The 19,449-nt window shown below is 41.8% G+C and overlaps 1 protein-coding gene across 13 annotated transcripts in view; it reads right to left on the minus strand.

The window, feature by feature from the left end:
• LOC131677221 (tensin-1) overlaps window positions 1-19,449 on the minus strand; it is a 659,813-nt gene that overhangs the window by 155,289 nt on the left and 485,075 nt on the right. For all 13 annotated transcript variants that reach the window (XM_058956928.1, XM_058956937.1, XM_058956931.1 and 10 more), the window contains 3 exons: window positions 15,791-15,918; window positions 12,920-13,548; window positions 12,714-12,860 (listed from right to left, as the gene is read on the minus strand). In XM_058956928.1, coding sequence (XP_058812911.1) covers window positions 12,714-12,860; window positions 12,920-13,548; window positions 15,791-15,918 — 904 coding nt within the window. The remainder of the gene's footprint in view (window positions 1-12,713; window positions 12,861-12,919; window positions 13,549-15,790; window positions 15,919-19,449) is intronic.

A 19,449-nucleotide genomic window follows, 5' to 3' on the forward strand; every position in this document is an offset into this window, starting at 1 on the left:
ACATGGGCCTTCCCCAGGGCTCATGTCTAAGCCCCCTTTTATACAATTTCTATGTCAACGACATTGATGAATGTCTTGACAATTCCTGCACGTTAAGGCAACTTGCAGACGATGGCGTGGTGTCTGTTACGGGACCCAAAGCTGTCGATCTACAAGGACCATTACAGAATACCCTGGACAATTTGTCTGCTTGGGCTATTAAGCTGGGTATCGAATTCTCCACGGAGAAAACTGAGCTAGTTGTATTTTCAAGGAAGCGTGAACCAGCACAACTACAGCTTCTATTAATGGGTCAAACTATCGCTCAGGTCTTCACAGTAAAATATCTAGGGGTCTGGTTCGACTCGAAAGGTACTTGGGGATGCCATATTCGGTATCTGAAACAGAAATGCCAACAAAGGATCAACTTTCTTCGTACAATAACCGGAACATGGTGGGGTGCCCACCCAGGAGACCTAATTAGGTTGTATCAAACAACGATACTGTCGGTAATGGAATACGGATGCTTCTGCTTTCGCTCCGCCGCGAACATACATTTCATCAAACTCGAAAGAATTCAGTATCGTTGTTTGCGTATCGCCTTAGGGTGCATGCAGTCGACCCATACGATGAGTCTCGAAGTGCTGTCGGGCGTTCTCCCGTTGAAAAATCGATTTTGGGAACTCTCATATCGATTGCTCATTCGATGCGATATCTTGAACCCGGTCGTGATTGAAAATTTCGAAAGGCTTGTTGAGCTCAATTCTCAGACCCGTTTCATGTCCCTGTACTTTGATTACATGGCGCAGAATATTAACCCTTCTTCTTACAATCCCAACCGTGTGCATTTCATAAATACTTCTGAATCTACTGTTTTCTTCGACACATCCATGAAAGACGAGATTAGTGGAATTCCGGACCACATACGCCCACAAGTGGTTCCAAACATTTTTTATAATAAATTCCGAGAAGTCGACTGTTCTAAGATGTTTTATACTGACGGATCAAACCTCGAAGGATCCACTGGCTTCGGTATTTTCAATCAAAAGTTCACCGCCTCCTACAAACTCAGTGACCCTGCTTCAGTTTACGCCGCAGAACTAGCTGCCATTCAGTATACCCTTGGAGTCATTGAAACATTACCCGCAGACCATTACTTCATCGTTTCGGATAGCCTCAGTTCCATTGACGCTATTCGCTCGATGAAACAAGGCAAGCACTCCTCGTATTTTTTGGGGAAAATACGGGAGCTACTGAGTGCTTTATCTGACAACTCTTTCCAGATTACCTTGGTATGGGTCCCTTCTCATTGCTCCATTCCGGGCAATGAGAAGGCAGACTCCTTAGCTAAGGTGGGTGCCTTAGAAGGAGACGTTTACGAAAGACCAATTTGCTTCAGCGAATTTTTCAGTATTACTCATCAGAGAACCCTCGAAAGTTGGCAAACTTCGTGGAGCAGTGGAGAGCTGGGAAGGTGGCTACATTCGATAATCCCTAAGGTATCGACGAAACCTTGGTTCAAGGGGATGGATGTGGGTCGTGACTTCATTCGTGTGATGTCCCGACTCATGGCAAACCATTACACGCTGGATGCACATCTCCGGCATATTGGGCTCGTGGATAGTGGTATCTGCGCTTGTGGCGACGGCTATCACGACATCGAGCACATTGTCTGGGCGTGCACCGAGTACAGTTCCGCTAGGTCTCGGCTAATGGATACCCTGCGGGCCCGAGGAAGACCAACCAACGTCCCGGTTCGAGATGTGCTGGCAAGCCGCGATGTTCTCTATATGTCCCTTATATACACCTTTGTGAAAACCATCAATATACAAGTCTAACTGCCCCTTGTTATCTCCTTATCATTCTCAGAACGCTCTTCCACCTGTATCAAACCATCTGTATCGAATGAGCCAACAAACACGGGACCTACGGCACGAACATAACACGCTTAACTCGAAATGTAGCCGATCCACATCTGAGCCGTACTACGAAATCGTCTGGAAAAACCCCTGCCATCTTGAGGAGGACCACCCGGCGTCCCAGTACATGATTCCCCTGATGAAGGCCACCCGAGTTTGTAATCCATCCGTTGATCTCACGATGCCTGAAACTGAAATAATTTTCTCTCCCTGCCATCTTTGTCTACCCCCCCTCCCCTGACTCTTATACCCAGAAGTAACACCCCTACCCCCCCCCCCCCCCAATATCATCACGAAGCATTTAGCTCTTCTTGTCTCTTCTAGTTTTAACTATTATATTATATAATCTCGTTGAAATTGCCCAACTCTACTACCCACAAAAATAACTATAATTACGAATCTTTACAAAATTCAATCATGCCCTCTAGTTATGCCTAGTTTTAAGTTAGTCGTAAAAAATTGTCCCCCTTAATTAAACATTGTTTGCTCCAATAATCTCACTGATAAAAATGTCAAACCATATTGCCACAAAAACTAAATGACCCCCCTAATCTTACGAAAACAATATTATCCCCTTGTGTAGATATATAAGATAGCTATAAAATCGCATTAGTTTCATTTTAAAAAAATCAATATGTAATCCCCTAGTTTTAAGCAATTTAAAATGTAAAACAAAACAAAAATGGCACCTTTAAGCTAACGCAACGTGCCTTATCAAATAAACGATTTGAATAAAAAAAAACATTTAACCATAAAATTACGATACTGCAACACTTTTATATCTTTTTCACTCGGAATTGAAAAAAAATGTGTAAGAAAAGCATTTGGTACGAAGTACCTACAATCCAAATAGCAAAGTCTATTACTACGAATAGAATTGTCGCAAATAGAAGGTTTCAGTGTACATCCTTTAAGGTAACTTCACGATAACAATGCAATTCAACGGTCTATAGAACCCGGCAGGCTAGAGTCACAAAAATACGATATGATCTGGAGTATAATCTAACAACTTTTTAGGCGACATTATCTCACTGTTCCCAACACCAGATTGCACGCGAAACCACCACCCTAAAAGTCATCTAGTAATCCGGCGAAATTGCATGGATACTTGGATAACGAAAAGAAAAAAGTTCAAGAATATAAAAAACACGGTTTCATACGATCGAACCATACACGCACACCATTTAATTCTCTGTTTACATTGCAAAGTATACATTCGAAAGAGGAATCGTGCGCTTACTGTCGGTTTCCCGAAACCGCCGACCAAATCTGAATGAGTTGAATGAGTGCTCCAATCGGGTGCGAGGCCCTACCAGACGTGAGGAATGTGTATTTGCGCAGGTGGAAGTGCGAATGGAGATGCGATTACGTGAGCCGTGTCATATGCGTGCGTGGGTTGAGAACAGGCAGTCAATGTAGTGCCATTTTTTGCCGGACTGTTTCGATACAAGGTAGTGCTTTTTAACGCCGTTTCTTGTCACATCACGTTCTTTATAAATGTCCCATCTGACTAGATAAGAATCTAGTACGCAGTACCACACAAACCAGCTTTCCTAAAAGAAACTGGCTATTACCGCCTTACCCCCCATCGCTGGAAGATTTGCAGAAGACCACCCCGCCCGGAGTTGTCCTCGTTACAAAAATTAAATTCTGACCGAGATCGTATTTCATGCGTATCCATTCAACGAGTGCGGTGCCCGCTTGCGCACAAGTTCCTAGCGAGGAATCCACGGCACAGGTTTTGGAATGTCTATCTAGTTCTACTAAATGTTCCACTCCCAGAGACTGCGGATTTTGTTTTCTTCATCTACTAGCGTCAAGCAATCAGTTGTCAGTCAACAACAGGAGCGTGGAAAAATTATGCGATGACCTCGGGAGATGTGCACGGGTGAGTCGCGGGGCCTGTCGCTAGTTGGTTGAAAGAATATCGTTTTGGGAGAACGCAATAAAATCAAGGTCTTCGAAGCTTGAACAATAGAAGCATAGCTAATTTTGCAATCGTTTTTCAATCGTATTAATTTCAGTGAAAAACTATTTTTGTCAATAAATCATATTTTCATCCCTATTCGTACGTCCTCGAAAAAATCTAATCCAGCATTATAAGTAACAAAGATTTGCTCCTGCCGATATTTTAAGAAAGCCATGAAAAAATATTCTTTCCAGCATTACTTCAAAGGTTTCGTTCCCCACAATAGAACCCGCCCATAAATTCTTACGTACCTGCTAGCTAACTAAGCCAAAGAAATTTCTTCCCATCATCAGATAAAAATCAACTAGTAATCAATCGATAAACCAACCGACCTTCACGGCACGTGCTGACCCAAACTGACTCTTTAGCGACTCACTGCTCTGCTGGAGCTAGCTTTTAATAACCTATACGATTCCGTCCCGGCCGAACAGCACCGCCTTCTATGATGGTTTGCTTTGGGGAAGAAAATCGAACTGCATAACCTGCTGCCGTCATCACCGCCGACCGATGGATCAGCATCGTACTAACTAGTTGTGCACAGTGCAAGAAATTTTAACTTTTTAGACAGGGATTTTTATCCCAAAACCTTATTGCACATATATTTCTCGAAATAACCTTGAACGACGTTTTTAACTCAAAGAACTCAAACATCTTTCCAAAGGTAATTTGTCCTATTTTAATATAGTTTTTCCATCGGTGTCTCACACCAACCGACCCAATCAATCCGAAACATTTACAAACTTTGATTCCCTACCTCACAAACTCATCATCGTTTGCCCTTTCCACCGAAAAGAAAGCGGTGAAAAGATAGCATCTTCTAGAGGAAAAGTTTCCGATTCGAGTACGACTCACACGATCCGTCCGTCTAGAACCCTAGACCACTAATCTTGACGGATCGGAGACGTGACGCGTTGATATTCCGTTCCGTTTGCGGGAACCGACGTATTGTGCTATCCCTACTCTGCTACTCATAAGGCGATTTCTTTCAAAATCCAACTGGCGCCAACTAATGTCGCTTCGAATGGCCGTGCCCTGACGGACAACACAAATTTTTCGCTTTTATTTTTATTATGACTAGGCGGAAAATTGACCTCCACCATCCCTACTGTAATCCTCAATCCTCACCCACACCTCACCGAAGTCGCGCTTTGACATTGGACATTTCAAATGGAGACGGGACCCGTCGAACAGGTTCGAGACAATTAATCTACGCCCGGGGTAATTAATTTTATACTTTAATGTGGCGTTTAACTGCCACAGCTCGAAGAACTTTTATGATCTATTGGGGATCGTTAAAATTGGTCTCTAATGGAGAGCTGGTATCGGTAAAGGGAGAGATAGTGTGGTGGGAAATGTTACTCGGTACTATGAATACGGAGGTGCAACGATTTCATTGGTCTGGCTAACCACGACCCGTCACCTGAACAAGGCCTGACATTCTTGACAATAATGATCAAAGTTGTAAAATGTTGTCAAGTGTTATCATTTGGTTCTTGTGCCTACGGATTGCTATTGAATATCCATCTTCCTCGGTGCTTGATTCTTTGTGGCGCTTGATTCGGTTGTGCTGGTTGTTCGTTTGAAGGCACTAGGTACAATCGTTCTAAGAATTGCTGTATACTAGCATTTTCGACACCGGTCGACTACTTGATTGGGTTTTAGCAGAATATGTCGAACAGTAACGCTAAGGATATCAGCACACCAAAAACAAAACTGAATTTTATCGGTGACAAATATCAAACATGACGCAGTTAAAAAAAGGCGTAATTATCGATCAGACGCACTATTTCCGCATTTCATTTAATTTTACGTTAGTGAAGTTGGAAGTAGATCCTTCGGTGTGAAACGACACAAAATTAATCACGTCAACGCTGAAAAAATACTTAAGGATATAAAACATGAATAAACTGCCATTATTTAAATTTGATAAAAGTTCCTATAAAAATTAATCAGAATTCGACATTAAGTTGACTTCATTTAGTCCAAATTAACAAAAAACTACTTATATTTGGACAAAATTGTGCAGCAAATTAACGTTTTTTAATCTGTCCAAAATTCGATAAAAGAGCGAATCAAATTTCATGAACATTTTAAAAAAAATATCACTAAAATATAAAAATTCATCAATTTGAACAAATTTTTAGCTCCATTTTAATCTGATTATCTTCAAATTTTCATGAAATTTTAATCAACTTTTTATCGAATTTGGATCAAATTTAAAAAAAAAATTAGTCGTAACCTACGAAGAAATCGGATCGAAATGATGAGTTGAACGAGGGCACTTGTGTGAAAGAAAATCATCCCGGAGCGGGATTCGAACCTGCAACCTTTGGGTGGTAGCTGCGGTTGCGTTTTATCTCGCTTTAGAGGTAGGGTACAATCACTGCCTCCAATGCGATAATCATGTGTCCTTCCTGGGACGGTATCATAGCCCAGGGATAGCATAATGGTCAGTGCATTGTACTGAAGTCCCAAGGGTTGCAGGTTCGAACCCTGCCTCTGAGGTGTTTTTTTTTCACACGATTGCTTTCGTTTAATTAATCGTTTCGATCTGTTTTCCCTGTTTGAATACCACCGAAAAAGTCTTAAGTACTCGATTTTTCGGTCTTTTTCAGCTGTAAGTGCGCTTATAACACTAAAATACGATATTTTAAAGCACATTTTCTTAGTTCAATCTGTGCACAGTTAAACTATCTAAAAATCAGTTTTTTGCTTGTATATGTAGCATTATAGTTTTTTTTTGTAACCGTGCATATGGTTTTCATAAAATTGGTTTTAAAGTGAGTAGAGGCAAACATTAAATTCAAACCCCTTGGTTATATACAAAGTTGAGGCTTAAAAAAATCTAAAGAAAAAAAAATATTGCGTTCATGCTTTCGAAATTATCTGTGCGAAATTTCGTCCAGATATGAGAACTAGATTTCATGTTGCAGCCATTCGCAGTGCGCCGGTTCCGTCCACGTATGAAGTTAATACAAATCTTTTAACGCGATTTTCTCCGAACGATGTTTTATTCTCGGAAGCTGATTGTGAATTTTTAATCCGGATTGATTGTGGAAGCTATTTGTGGATCTTGACTGTGAATTTAATTGTAATTGATTGCGAATTCTGTTTGTGGATTCTGACTAGATTCTGATTATATTATTATATATTATATATTATATATTATATTATATATTATCTGAAATCTGAATCCGGATTCTGGTTGTGGATATAATTGTGGATTCTTGTCTCTGAATCCAGACTCTGATTCAGGATTCTGATCCTGAATTTTGATTCAGATTTCTTATTGTGGATTCTGATTCTGTTCTCGGACTTTGGATTCTAGTTCTGAGCTCTATATTGGTTCTGGATTTTGATATGTGTGGGTTCTGTTTGTAGATTGTGGTTCTGCATTTCGATTCGATATTTGGGTTGCAGAACCTGGAATTTGTCGAATTCGAATACTGGTTTTGGATTTTAATTGTGGATTGTGATTCTAATTTATGATTCCGAATTATAATTCAGGATTCTGACCCTGAATTCTAGCATTGGATTCTGATCCGGGCTATTATTCAAACTTATGACTTCGTAATCTAATAGTGGACTCTGATGATGGATTCCGATAAACGATTCTGGTATTTGAATCCGGATTGGTTGTGGATTCTGATTCTGAACTCAGATTAAGTGTTCTATTAGTTGATTTTGATTGTCGCTTTAAATGTGGATTCTTATTTGGGATTCTGATCGTGAATTCTGACTATGGATTCTGATTGTGGATTCGGTTTGTGGGTTTTGTTGTAGATTCCATTGTCGAATACTTTTCTGGATTATAATTCTGGACTTTGATTGAAGATTCTTTTTTTGTTTTTGATTATAGAGCTTTTAATCTTAAGGTCATTTGCCTCGGGTTAGAGAAATTTCTTTAGAAAAATCTCTAACCCTATGTGCGGGGTTGTGAATCGAAGGTGAGCAGAAGAGATTCCGGGCTCTGGATCGGAATTCTGATTACGAATTTTGTATTTTGATTCAGGATTCTGACCAAAGTTTACAATATCGGAAACTGAATGTGAATTATTATTCTGTATTGATTGTGGATTCTGTTCGTGGATTGCGATTCTGGTATTTGAGCTCGGGTGGTTGAGGATTCTGATGGTGGATTCTGTTTGTGGATGCCCTGTTTGTGGATCCTGACTGTGAATTCTGATCGTGGATTCTGTTTGTCGATGCTGATTGTGGATTCTGATTGTAGATTCTGAACCAGGATGCTCAATCAGGTTTGATTCTGGATTCTAATGATGAATTCTGATTAACGATTCTGATATTCGAATTCGAGTTCTGGTTGTTGATTTTGATTGCGGATTCTGAACTCAGCTTGTGGATTCTATTTGTGAATTCTTATTGTGGATTCGGATTGTTAATTCTGGCTCCGGTCACTAATTCGGATTCTGATTGTGGATTCTGTTTGTGAATTTTGAGTGTGGATTCTGATTTAGGGATTCTGTTTGTCGATGCTTTTTGTTAATTCTTGGATTTGATCCGGATTTGGGTTGTGGATTCCGATTCTTAACTATGTATTCTAGATCATAATTATCAATTTGGACTGTGAATTCGAATTTGCAAAAGGAACTGCAGCGCAGAAAAGTCTGAGTCAATCCAAGCGTAAATCCATCATTTTGACGCAGATTCCAATTTATTTTGAACAAGTAGAGTGAAACAATATGGACTACCCGTATACAAAGCTCAGAAGGTACTGAATCGTAGCTAAAATCAGAACACGGTGACCAAAACTCACCCAAAGAACTTCTGTACAGGAAGTAGAAGTAGCTGTCCAAATTGACTCAAAAATCTTTGGCTGGCAAGCGATCTGCGAATGTGGCAAAATGATTCAGCTCTTAAGAAAACCGTCAACGAACAAATCTACAAGGTCTGACACCTTTATGGTCGAATTTAGCACCTTTGCTATGCCCGGGCCATCCTAGACTGCCACAGAACCGGTAATTTTGTAGTCTTCCAATAATTCGATAACTTCGCCCACATTGAGAAATTTGGAGCCGTCAAGTAAATAACCCTTCGTAAAATCGCGAAAGTTTTAAGAATGAACATGAAAAAGTGTGGTTGAAAGTGCCTGAACCAGTTGATCCTGCACTAAACCTGATAAAAGGAGTCGAGGCGGAACGATATTTAACCGATTCTCATATTTTTTTATTTAGATTGTTCGTATTTGCGTTCTCCTGTAGTAGAGGTTCATTTTTCATCTAAAAAATTTAAATTCTTGCAAATAACTTTTTTTTAATTTTTGAGCATCTCAAATATTGATTTTTTGTCAACACCGTTTTTTTTTGGAAAAACATATTTTTGGGAAACCGAACTGTTCAATACATTTTTTTCAATTTTTTTTTCGTTTTTTCAGTTGAGCGGTTTGTTTTTACCGCAACTTTTTTCGATTTTCTTCGACAGTACTACCAGTAAGTTGTCTTTCATACTAAATTTGCATAAATTCCTTTGAAAATCACGAATTTAGCTCACTTTCCCCCCTTAACTTTGAATAAATCGCACTCAAATATCTTTTGTATAAGATTCGGCAGAGAAAAATTAACCTAGACACGACAGAATACCCGAAAAATTCGCTGCATGATGAAAAATTGAACGATCGCTATGCTAAAATATAGCCAATGCTTCTCATAGTCGGCCATCCGGCGTTCAAGTTGCTTATTTCACCAACCGTATTAATACAACAAATGATAAATTTCCCAAATTCTCGGCAGCCGGCTGCCCAGAGCCACTTTTACATGATAACGCTATTAGCTCACTTACTAACAACTCTTCCCTTCCCGTGGCACATGTGCAGATGCGCAGGATTCCTCGGTCTCTAGCAGTGACATGTATCGGACTAACATTGCTTCCTTCCCCAGAAGATCTGCATTCGGACGTGTCCGGCGTCAGTATTGATCAGCATGCAGAGATCAATATAGATTGCACAATGTGGCTCACCGTGTTATTCCGAAGCATGTTGTTTCAATGAACATTTTGCAATCTCAATTTGTTCTGGTCAATATCAGAGTAGCAACCACGGGCGATTGCTTATGCTTATGCTTATGCTAAATGTAATCAAATTTAAAAAGATAGTCAATTTGCCGTAACATATATGCAGTCTAGCCTCTGATCTTGCAGAGACCAGAATCTAAAAGATCACCGCTCGTTAGCAGCAAACCAAACAAACAAATTTAACCCGCGTCGCTCCGTTACTTCTACACGCCATTAGCAAAAAAAAAGTTTTATTGCCCTGTACGATGAGCGAGATGAGTGAACTATGAACAAAGTGCGTGAAACAACTGACGTTATCGACTTTACGCAAACTCGAAGAAGAGCTGCAGTGCGCGAAGTGAAACAACTGTTAAAGGTGAAAATAGAGATTGATCTTACGGTAGTTATCCACATACAACTACATCATACTAAAAATGTGCTACACTGTATAGTAATGAACAACATGCAGTACTCTGTCAAATACGCCAACATTAAAACAAAAATACTGGTACATATGGATAAGGATATGACTGAAATTCGCCTACACGATTTGGGAACGCGCACCTGTTTCGAGTACATTAAAAAATTCATGTTAAAATACGGAGAAGTGGAATCCGTTACGAATGACACCTATAGGAACTCTTTTCCTGGCATTGGAATGCAGCTGAATCAACTTATTCCTTCATACCCAAACTTAGAATGCAAATCTGCTCAAGGCATTACCTACGTTCAAAGAACGCTATGCGCATACCCCATTCTGAATCCAGACTAACTACTAATGAACGTAGATCAACTATGACATACACTGACAAACAGCTTACCACTGCTAAACCAAAGACAGCAAGGCGAAGAAAACCCTCGATAACCCAATATATAACCAACATCTAGTATACCTAGTAAAGGAATAACCAAGAAGACGGATATACCAAGGTCACTCAGAAACACAAGGAGCATCCAAAAACAACCAACAGTGAAAACCAAAACTGCTCTAACGCCAGAGACATTTGCGTACATGGGAACTAGCGGGAGAGCAAACAACAGCATTCGGTAAAGTAATCCGCTAATGCTATTCCTCTGAGTTTATAGTCGGTGCAACCTACAAGCGCTCAACCAGGGGAGATTCTTCAAAATCATTAGACTTTCGGCTTATTACGCGGAATGGTACTATTCGGACGAAGAATTCACAGGAATTACGCAGGCGTCACACACTATAGACTAAGTCGAGGTGACTTGTACCACAGGATGCTTCTAACTAGACCCTAGATTGTGATGCACTGCCGTTCTACTCATAATTTCTTTCGTATATAGAGAATTCCATAGATCATGAAATATGGGAAAGTTATGCGTTTAAGGTTCAACTGAGAACGCCTCAATAAGCGGCCATCTTGGAAAACGGAAAAGCAGTTTTTTCTCACACCGTTGGAAAAATCTTCATGAAAATTAATCAATGTATTCGGAGCGTTGGTCGAGTATTGCTGATTGATTTTAATAAAGATTGTCCCAACGATGCGAGAAAAAACTGCTTTTTTCGTTTTCCAAGATGGCCGCTTTTCCAAGTTTTCTCAGTAATGGCAGCGTATGCCTGGTGTAGGTGTAATACCAGGCAGTCACAGGTCAACGTTTTCGCGGTTCAATTACTATGTTCTGTTTAGTCTGATATCTATATTCTATTAGAGCCCATGGCTTGAAGCTTTTAAGTATCCCAAAAGAAACGTAGATGATTAAAATTTCGGTCATCACATCTCCTCTACGCTCTAACCACTTTGCTCTAAATACGTTCTTTCAAATTTCATATTCTCGCTACTCCCACAAAACCGTATTTCGCGTAAATCGTTCATCACACAGCTGATAGAGACGACCTGCTAACTTTACTTTGTTTCAAACAAAAAAACAAAACCACTACTGCTTCGAAAATCAAACGAAAGAAGAAAGAAAGCGGGGACGCCGCTGGCTGGTCTATCCCAATTTGAATCAAATTGTCAGCTCGTCAAGCCGCGTTGATGATTCATTCCGGCACAGAAAAAAGGGTTCTAAAAATATCGTCTGTTTCTTTCCTCCTCTATTTACAAATGTTTACTCTCGTATATGTGCGTGATCGTCGCGATTGCTGCGATCTAAGAATAATTCGGAAAGAAGTGTCAAACAAATTTGTCGAAATTAATTACCGATCTCAATCGGGACGACTTGATGGGGAGTTGAAACTTTACTTTCACCGTTAAGTCGGTCACAATTCTATTGGAAGGGTTAACTGTGGCGACAGATGACTTGGCAAGTGGCCTTGCCAAGATTTTACATTGTGTTAACCGGTAAAATCTTTGGTAAGATCCATCAAGGGTGGAAAAATAGTTCAAGCTTCAACAAATGCACGTTGTTGTGCTGCATGGTCTCAATCATGTATGCGAGACGTTGTTTTACTTAAATTCAGCTAGCTTTAGACTGTTTAAAGGGTAAATAACACCCGATTTTTGCACGAAAGCTATCATAGCCAAAATTATTTGCTCCAAACAGGGCCATTTACAGACCTTTCGCAGCAAACTTTGAGAAAATTTGATTTTTGTTCCAAATCCATCCATTCTAACCAGACGCTCTTGCAAATAAGTAACTCACATCCCACGGCAATCAGTAACCCTAGCAACACGTGACGAATTTAAAGTCAAGCGCATAAAAAAGTAACCCAAGCAACGCCAAACTTTGCCTACCCAAAGGCGTTTACCGACCAGTAACGCTAGCAACAACCTAGAGCGCGCCTGCTTAGTTCAATCATGTGCCAACCGTCGTCATCCCATATAAACTTCAGCTTCGTTACGATTTTGAAAGGATTGATCTCAAATTTGACTTACCCTCATTGATCGTCTCCAGATGATCGCCACCGTCGATGAGCGGTTCTATCCGTACGAGCGGATTCTGAAAGACCACTATCGCACTCCGCTCGGTCGGGGTAGTATTGAAGCAGAGCGTTACTTTGTGATCGCCCGGAAATCGTTCGTCTGTAAAACAAAATCAATCGATCAAGAACAATATGGCCATAAATACGCCAGCCACTTACCATCGCAGGCCAGATCCAGCTCGACCTTGGCGAATTGTACTTCCCTCTGGGTTATGGCACAGGTGTGAAACTGCACGGCCGAGATCAGTTCCTTCTCGTCGTGCAGCTTGTTGTTATTTGGTATGATCTGATAGCAGCGTATCAGCACGTCACCGCGCAACCGCAGCGGATGTTTGATCTCGTAGATAAACTGCCGGGTGGTGATCGGTATCACGTAGATGTCCGACGTGAACAGACACCGGACGCCCTCGAATATCTTGATGAAGCTACGCCACTCGCTGTTCACCGTGACGGCCCGGTAGTGCAGGCAGGGCGGTGACTCGACGATGATGGCCCGCAGGAACACGGAGGAGGCATTCATTTTGATCGTCCCGGCCAGCAGCCCGGAGAAGTACCTGATGTAGCGCTTGTGCGACGGTATCCGCAGCGGACCGGTGATCGACTCCAGGAACTTCTGGGTGGAGTAAATGTCCAGATCGAGCCAGGTCGGTGTTCGGCGGCCGCTGAGATCCGTTGCGCCTCCGCCGGGTGATGATTTGGATCGGCTGGACTGCGGAAAGTTCGAGCCGCAGATTTTCTGGTACTCGAGGTAGGCGGCGATGGCCGCTCCCAACCGTTGCTTGTCCTCCCTAGGATAAAGGATAAATTTGAAACTAAAAATTCGCAGCGCATTTTTTTTTCGTGGGAAAAAAAATCCGGAACCTATCTCGCCAATAAACAAATTTGGTCACCATTCACAAAGAGGGAAGGCTACACTCAACACCCGCTAATTATCATTATTAATGTAATTATTATTTTCTGATAATTAGACGTCGACCGTAACGTGAGCCGGTACTGCATCATACTGACCGAAACGAAAATGGGCGAATCGAATCCAAGAGAGAAGCCATGAAATATAATTTTGTCGCTTTCGGGTGCCATCGTGCGCGGCTGCTGATGACCGCGTCGACGCCGCCTACTGAATGAAGAGGGTATTGATTTTCAGAAATTACGCGAAATGGATTGTGACCATTTTGAGAATTCTTGTCCGGCGTGACCAGTACAGTAAGTGGTCATTTGGGCACAGTAAAAAAAGAGAAACACCGACACTAATTGGATATGTTGAACGAGTTATCGACACTCGGTCGTCACAAGATCAAGCCGATGCAAACAATTCATTATCCAAATTGTGTCAATCAAGCGAAATGGGGCATAACCTCATTGCTATCATGGCGCTGGAACCGGAACTGTAAATGGGATTTTTACTTAAAAAAGTGGTCGCTATTTGGGATTTAGTAGTTTTGTGTCTGACTATGCCTTATTTTCAGAAAAAAAAAAAACAAATTTTATTTTCATCTGACGTTTCGGTCGATTCGGAACCTTTTTCAAGGACTTGATAAATGTAATAATTAATGTTTGATTTGTTGTTGTACAACCAGCGATTGTCATTTGGTTTATCAGAATCATCTGTTTTAATCATGATAATATATTTTCGGGAATGAAATGTGCAATTTTCTTCTCTGAACTCAGATCACTCCAAAGCACTGTACAACTGATTATAGTGTGCCATCCCACTGATTATGATTGTTTTGAAGCTTATCAAAATGATAATAAAATATTATCAAAAGGTAATAAAATGCTTTCCGTCGTGTTTTATGTGTGTAATTCGCGATTCACGCTGACCAGTAAGGTTGTTAATAAATTCAGAGACAAGACGATCTTATCTTTCAACATTGAATCGTTCGATTGTTACTAATTTTCCTCCAACATTATTCATAACCGGGCCTATTTGTTTATGTCAACGTGCAACATGACCATAAAATTTGCCTAGCGGTTGGTCGACGCGATATATGCGGACAAGCGTTTCTTACGATTATTTATTGTGTTCGTCTTTCCGTTTTTACATGCCATGTCGGCGGCAAGTGCCGGCTGACCGATGACGTTGCACATAAAAATTCTACAGTAACATTACTTACCCCCCACATCTTTCCCTTGGCCATAACATAAACCCCAAAAACGATACGCGTCCATGTCCGAAACGAATGGCATTCGTTCAGCCCTGTCCTTTGGGGCGCTCTCCAAAGTCCGACCGGAGTGAACTAAAAAGTTGGTCATTCCCATATCCATTAGGTCCCCTTCCCGAACCGAACGAAGACGTTTTGGCGGGAAAAACAAACTTGCAATAATCGCGTGTGGGGCGTGTTTTGATTGCCAAAAATCACCAAACTATCAATTATGAATTCATGAATAATTCACGACTGCTTGTCTGCTGTGAAATGGGATTCGTTGTTTGCCGGGACCGATCCAACAAGAACCAGTCCGTCTTCAAGTCTTTGCAGGTAATAATCGCGCGCCGGATGCGCGGTACCAATTTGCATCGTGGCGATGGACTGTGGCCGGAGTTCGAAACAACTTGTATGGACACACCAAGTTCAGTGATAAAATAATAGCTCCGCCAATTGGATCCAAACAACGCGGCAGGCAGGCAGACAGACATTGCGTCATGGGCCAGTCAGCCATTAGTCGACCGAGCAGCATCACCTCAGATAACTCAAATTAAATTAGCACCCCGGTGAGCGATCAAGGGGTAACGGCATTTGAGAGACACCGATCCGGACGCGCTAGTAGATTACCATCACAGATTCCCACCCGCTGCCGTTTGATAGACACGGAGGCAAAAGCGACGCCCGACAAAGGAGAAGTCATTCGCCCACGTCTTCTCCTGAATGAGATGAGCGATTATCCCCGCATGAGTCCTATCATCCCTCTTACACGGGACAGGTATCCCTATACACTAGAAGTAATACCCATAATAGCTATTAGCTTTTAATATGGGGGGGTTTGTTGAAGCGACGCAAATCCTAGCTAGCAGCGTAAGAAGACGACTCTCACCTGTCCTGCAGAACTACAATTTTCTCCTTGCCGCTGCCAAGCCACGAGTCGATGTGTTTGCACAGTTCGCACAGTTTCTCCAGGCTGATGCTGGCGATGCACGATTCCAGGTCGAATATCCGGTAGTTCTGGAAGAGAAAAGGAGTTGCGGGGAAATAGATTAAAAGTTGGTTTGCTCTAAAACAGTGTTTTTCTTCATTTGAAGGTCGGGTAATTTTTCAATCGGGCTTAAGTGGCTTTTATGAATCGTACTGCGACTATCTTAGGATTTGTGGAGGAAATCCAGACGAACTATCCTAACTGACATAACCATAATCCTAAGTTATTCGAAAATATACATGGAATGTGTGACTATATTCTGCATATGTTGTTTGTTTACATTTAGCGCTTAAGCTCTTTTGAAAAACTTTCTCACAAATCGCCCCATCAGGGAGTGAACGCGCCTGGCATTAGCTTGATTGAGTGATTGAATAATGGTTCGGGGCTTGTAATTATTTTACGTAGCCGATGTAGTTCGAAAGATGATGGACGGAGAGAAAAACATTCAGAGATGCAGGCATTTTGTGTGAAGAGAAATTAAATAAGATTGAAAATTCAAAGCTTATCACACCATCGACGGGTAAGAGAACAATATTTGTTTTTCCATCCTACTGAACTAGGGGTGAAATTGCGTGTAAAATTTCACGTTTAATTCCGTGTGAAATTCGGCGCGAAATTCCTCGTGAAATATTGTGTAAAATTCCACGTCGAATTCCACGCAAAATTCTGCGTGAATTCCGTGCGAAATTGAGAGCGAAAACCCACGCGGAATTCCGCGAAAAATTTCGCTCGAACTTCTGCGTGAAGTCCCGCGCTAGAGTTTGCCCAAAAGTTCGCGCCGCGTGAAATTCCGTGCAAAATTCCCCGAGAAATTGCACGTGAAATTCAATGCGAAATTCAAACAAAAAATTGCAAAATGCTACGTAAGATTGCGCGGAAATCCTGCGCGATGCTGCACGCGAAATTCCTTGTGGAATTTCATGTGAATTTCACGCGGCATTTTGCGCGGATTTTCGTGTGGAATTTCGCTTTGAATTTCACATGGAATTTCGCGCGAAATATCACGTGGAATTTCGTGCAGAATTTTGCACAGAATTTCACACGGAATTTAGCGCGGAATTTACGTGGAATTTCGAGCGGATTTTGACGTGGAATTTCACGTAAAATTTCGTCCGGAATTCCACGCGGAATTTCGCGTCGAATTTCACGCGGATGTTTGCTTGAAATTTGCACGGCATTTCGCACGGAATTTCGTGCGGAATTTCACTCGGAATTCCGCACAGACTTTCGTACGGAATTTTACGTAGTATTCTGGGCGGAATTTTACGTCGAATTTCGCACGGAATATCACGCGGAATTTCGCACAGAGCTTCGCCCGGACAGAATTTCGCGCGGGATTCACACTGACATTTGTGCGGAGTTTCCCGTGAAAATTCGGGCGAAATTTTACGCGGAAATTCGCACAGAATTTCACGCGGAATTTCGCGCAAAATTTACGTGGAATTTCACGTTGAATTTCGGGCGGATTTTGACGTGGAATTTCACGTAAAACTTCGCGCGGAATTTCGCACAGAATTTCGCGCGGACTTTACGCGTACCTTCGCTCGGAATTTTCCGTGAGAATTAGCCCGAAATTTCACGCCGAATTTTCCGTGGAATTTCGCACAGAATTGAAGGCGGAATTCGCGTGGAATTTCACGTTGAATTTCGGGCGGAATTTGGCGTGGAATTTCAAGCGGAGTTTTACGTGGAATTTCGCGCGGATGTTTACTCGGAATTTCGCACAAAATTTGCGCGGCATTTCGCACGGAATTTCGCGCAGACTTTCGTGCGGAATTTGACGTGGAATTTCAATTTCAAATTCGCACGGAATACCACGTGTAATTGAGTGGAATTTTGCACGGAACATCGCGCGAAATTTTGCGCAGAATATCACGCGGAATTTTGCGGAATTCCGGACGAAATACAGTGCGAAATTCCGCGCGAAGTTTTGCTTGAAATTCCACGTCAAAATTCAACGCGAAATTCCATGTGGAAATCAACGCAAAACTCCATGTGAAATTCAACGCGAAATTCCGCTCGTAAATCCGTGTGAAATTCTGTGCAAAATTCCACGCGAAATTCCGCGCGAATTCCGCGCAGAATTCGGTATGCAACTCCGCGCAAAGTTTTGTGTGAAATTCCACGTCAAATTCCTCCCGAAATTCAACGTGAAATTCCACGTAAATTATGCGCGAAATTCCGCGTGAAATTCTGTGCGAAATTCGGCGCGAAACTATATCACGTTTAATTCCGTGTGAAATTCGGCACGAAATTGCTCGTGAAATCCTGTGCACAGAATTTCCCGCGGCATTTTGCGCAGATTTTCGTATGGAATTTTGCTTTTGATTTCACATGGAATTTCGCGCGAAATATCACGCGGAATTTGACGTGCAATTTCACGCAAAATTTCGCGCGGAATTTCGTAAAGAATTTCACGCGGAATTTGCGCGGAATTTTACGTGGAATTTCACGTTGAATTTCGGGTGGAATTCACGCGGAATTTCACAGACTTTCACGTGGAATTTCACGCGGATTTTCGTGCGGTATTTCGCGCTGAATTTCACATAGAATTTCACGCGAAATTTCACGGGGAATTTCCCGTGGAATTTCGTGCGGAATTTCACACAGAACTTCACGTGGAATTTAGCGCGGAATTTACGTGGAATTTTGGGCGAATTTTGACGTGGAATTTCACGTAAAACTTCGCCCGGAATTTAGCGTGGAATTTTGGACAGAATTTCGAGTGGAATTCACGCGGACTTTCATGCGGAATTTCCCGTGAAAATACGCGCGAAATTTTCCGTGGAATTTACGTGGAATTTCGCGCGGGATTTTGCACAGAATTTCACGCGGACATTCGCGTGGAATTTACGTGGAATTTGAACGTTGAATATCGGGCGGAATTTTGCGCGGATTTTCGCGTTGAGTTTCGCACAGAATTTCATACGAAATTTTACGTGAAATTTCGCGCGGATGTTCATTCGAAATTTGCGCGACATTTGGCACGGAATTTCGGATGGGATTTCACTCAGAATTTTGTACAGACTTTCGTTCGGAATTTTACGTCGAATTTCGGGCGCAATTTCACGCAGTATTTCTAATGGAATCTCACACGGAATTTCGCACGGAATATGACGCGGAATTTCGCACAGAGCTTCGCGCAGAATTTCACGTGGAATTTTGCGCGGAATTCACGCGGACATTCGTGCGGATTTTTCCATGAAAATTCGCGCGAAATTTCACGCGGAATTTCTTGTGGAATTTCGCACTGAATTTCTCGCGGAATTTACGTGGAATTTCACGTTGAATTTCGGGCGGATTTTGTTGTGGAATTTCACGTAAAACTTCGCCCGGAAATTCGCACAGAACTTCACCCAGAATTTCACGTGGAATTTTGCACAGAATTTCGCGCGGACTTTCATGTGAAAATTTGTGCGAAATTTTTCACATAATTACCCGCGGAATTTCGAATAGAATTTCACGTGGAAGTTACGTTGAATTTTGCGCGAATTTTCGTGCGGAATTTCTCGTGGAATTTCGCCCAGAATTTCACGCGGAATTTCCCCTGGAATTTCGCG

The sequence above is a fragment of the Topomyia yanbarensis genome, chromosome 1, assembly GCF_030247195.1.
Source record: "Topomyia yanbarensis strain Yona2022 chromosome 1, ASM3024719v1, whole genome shotgun sequence".
NCBI classification, from domain to species: Eukaryota; Metazoa; Arthropoda; class Insecta; order Diptera; family Culicidae; genus Topomyia; species Topomyia yanbarensis.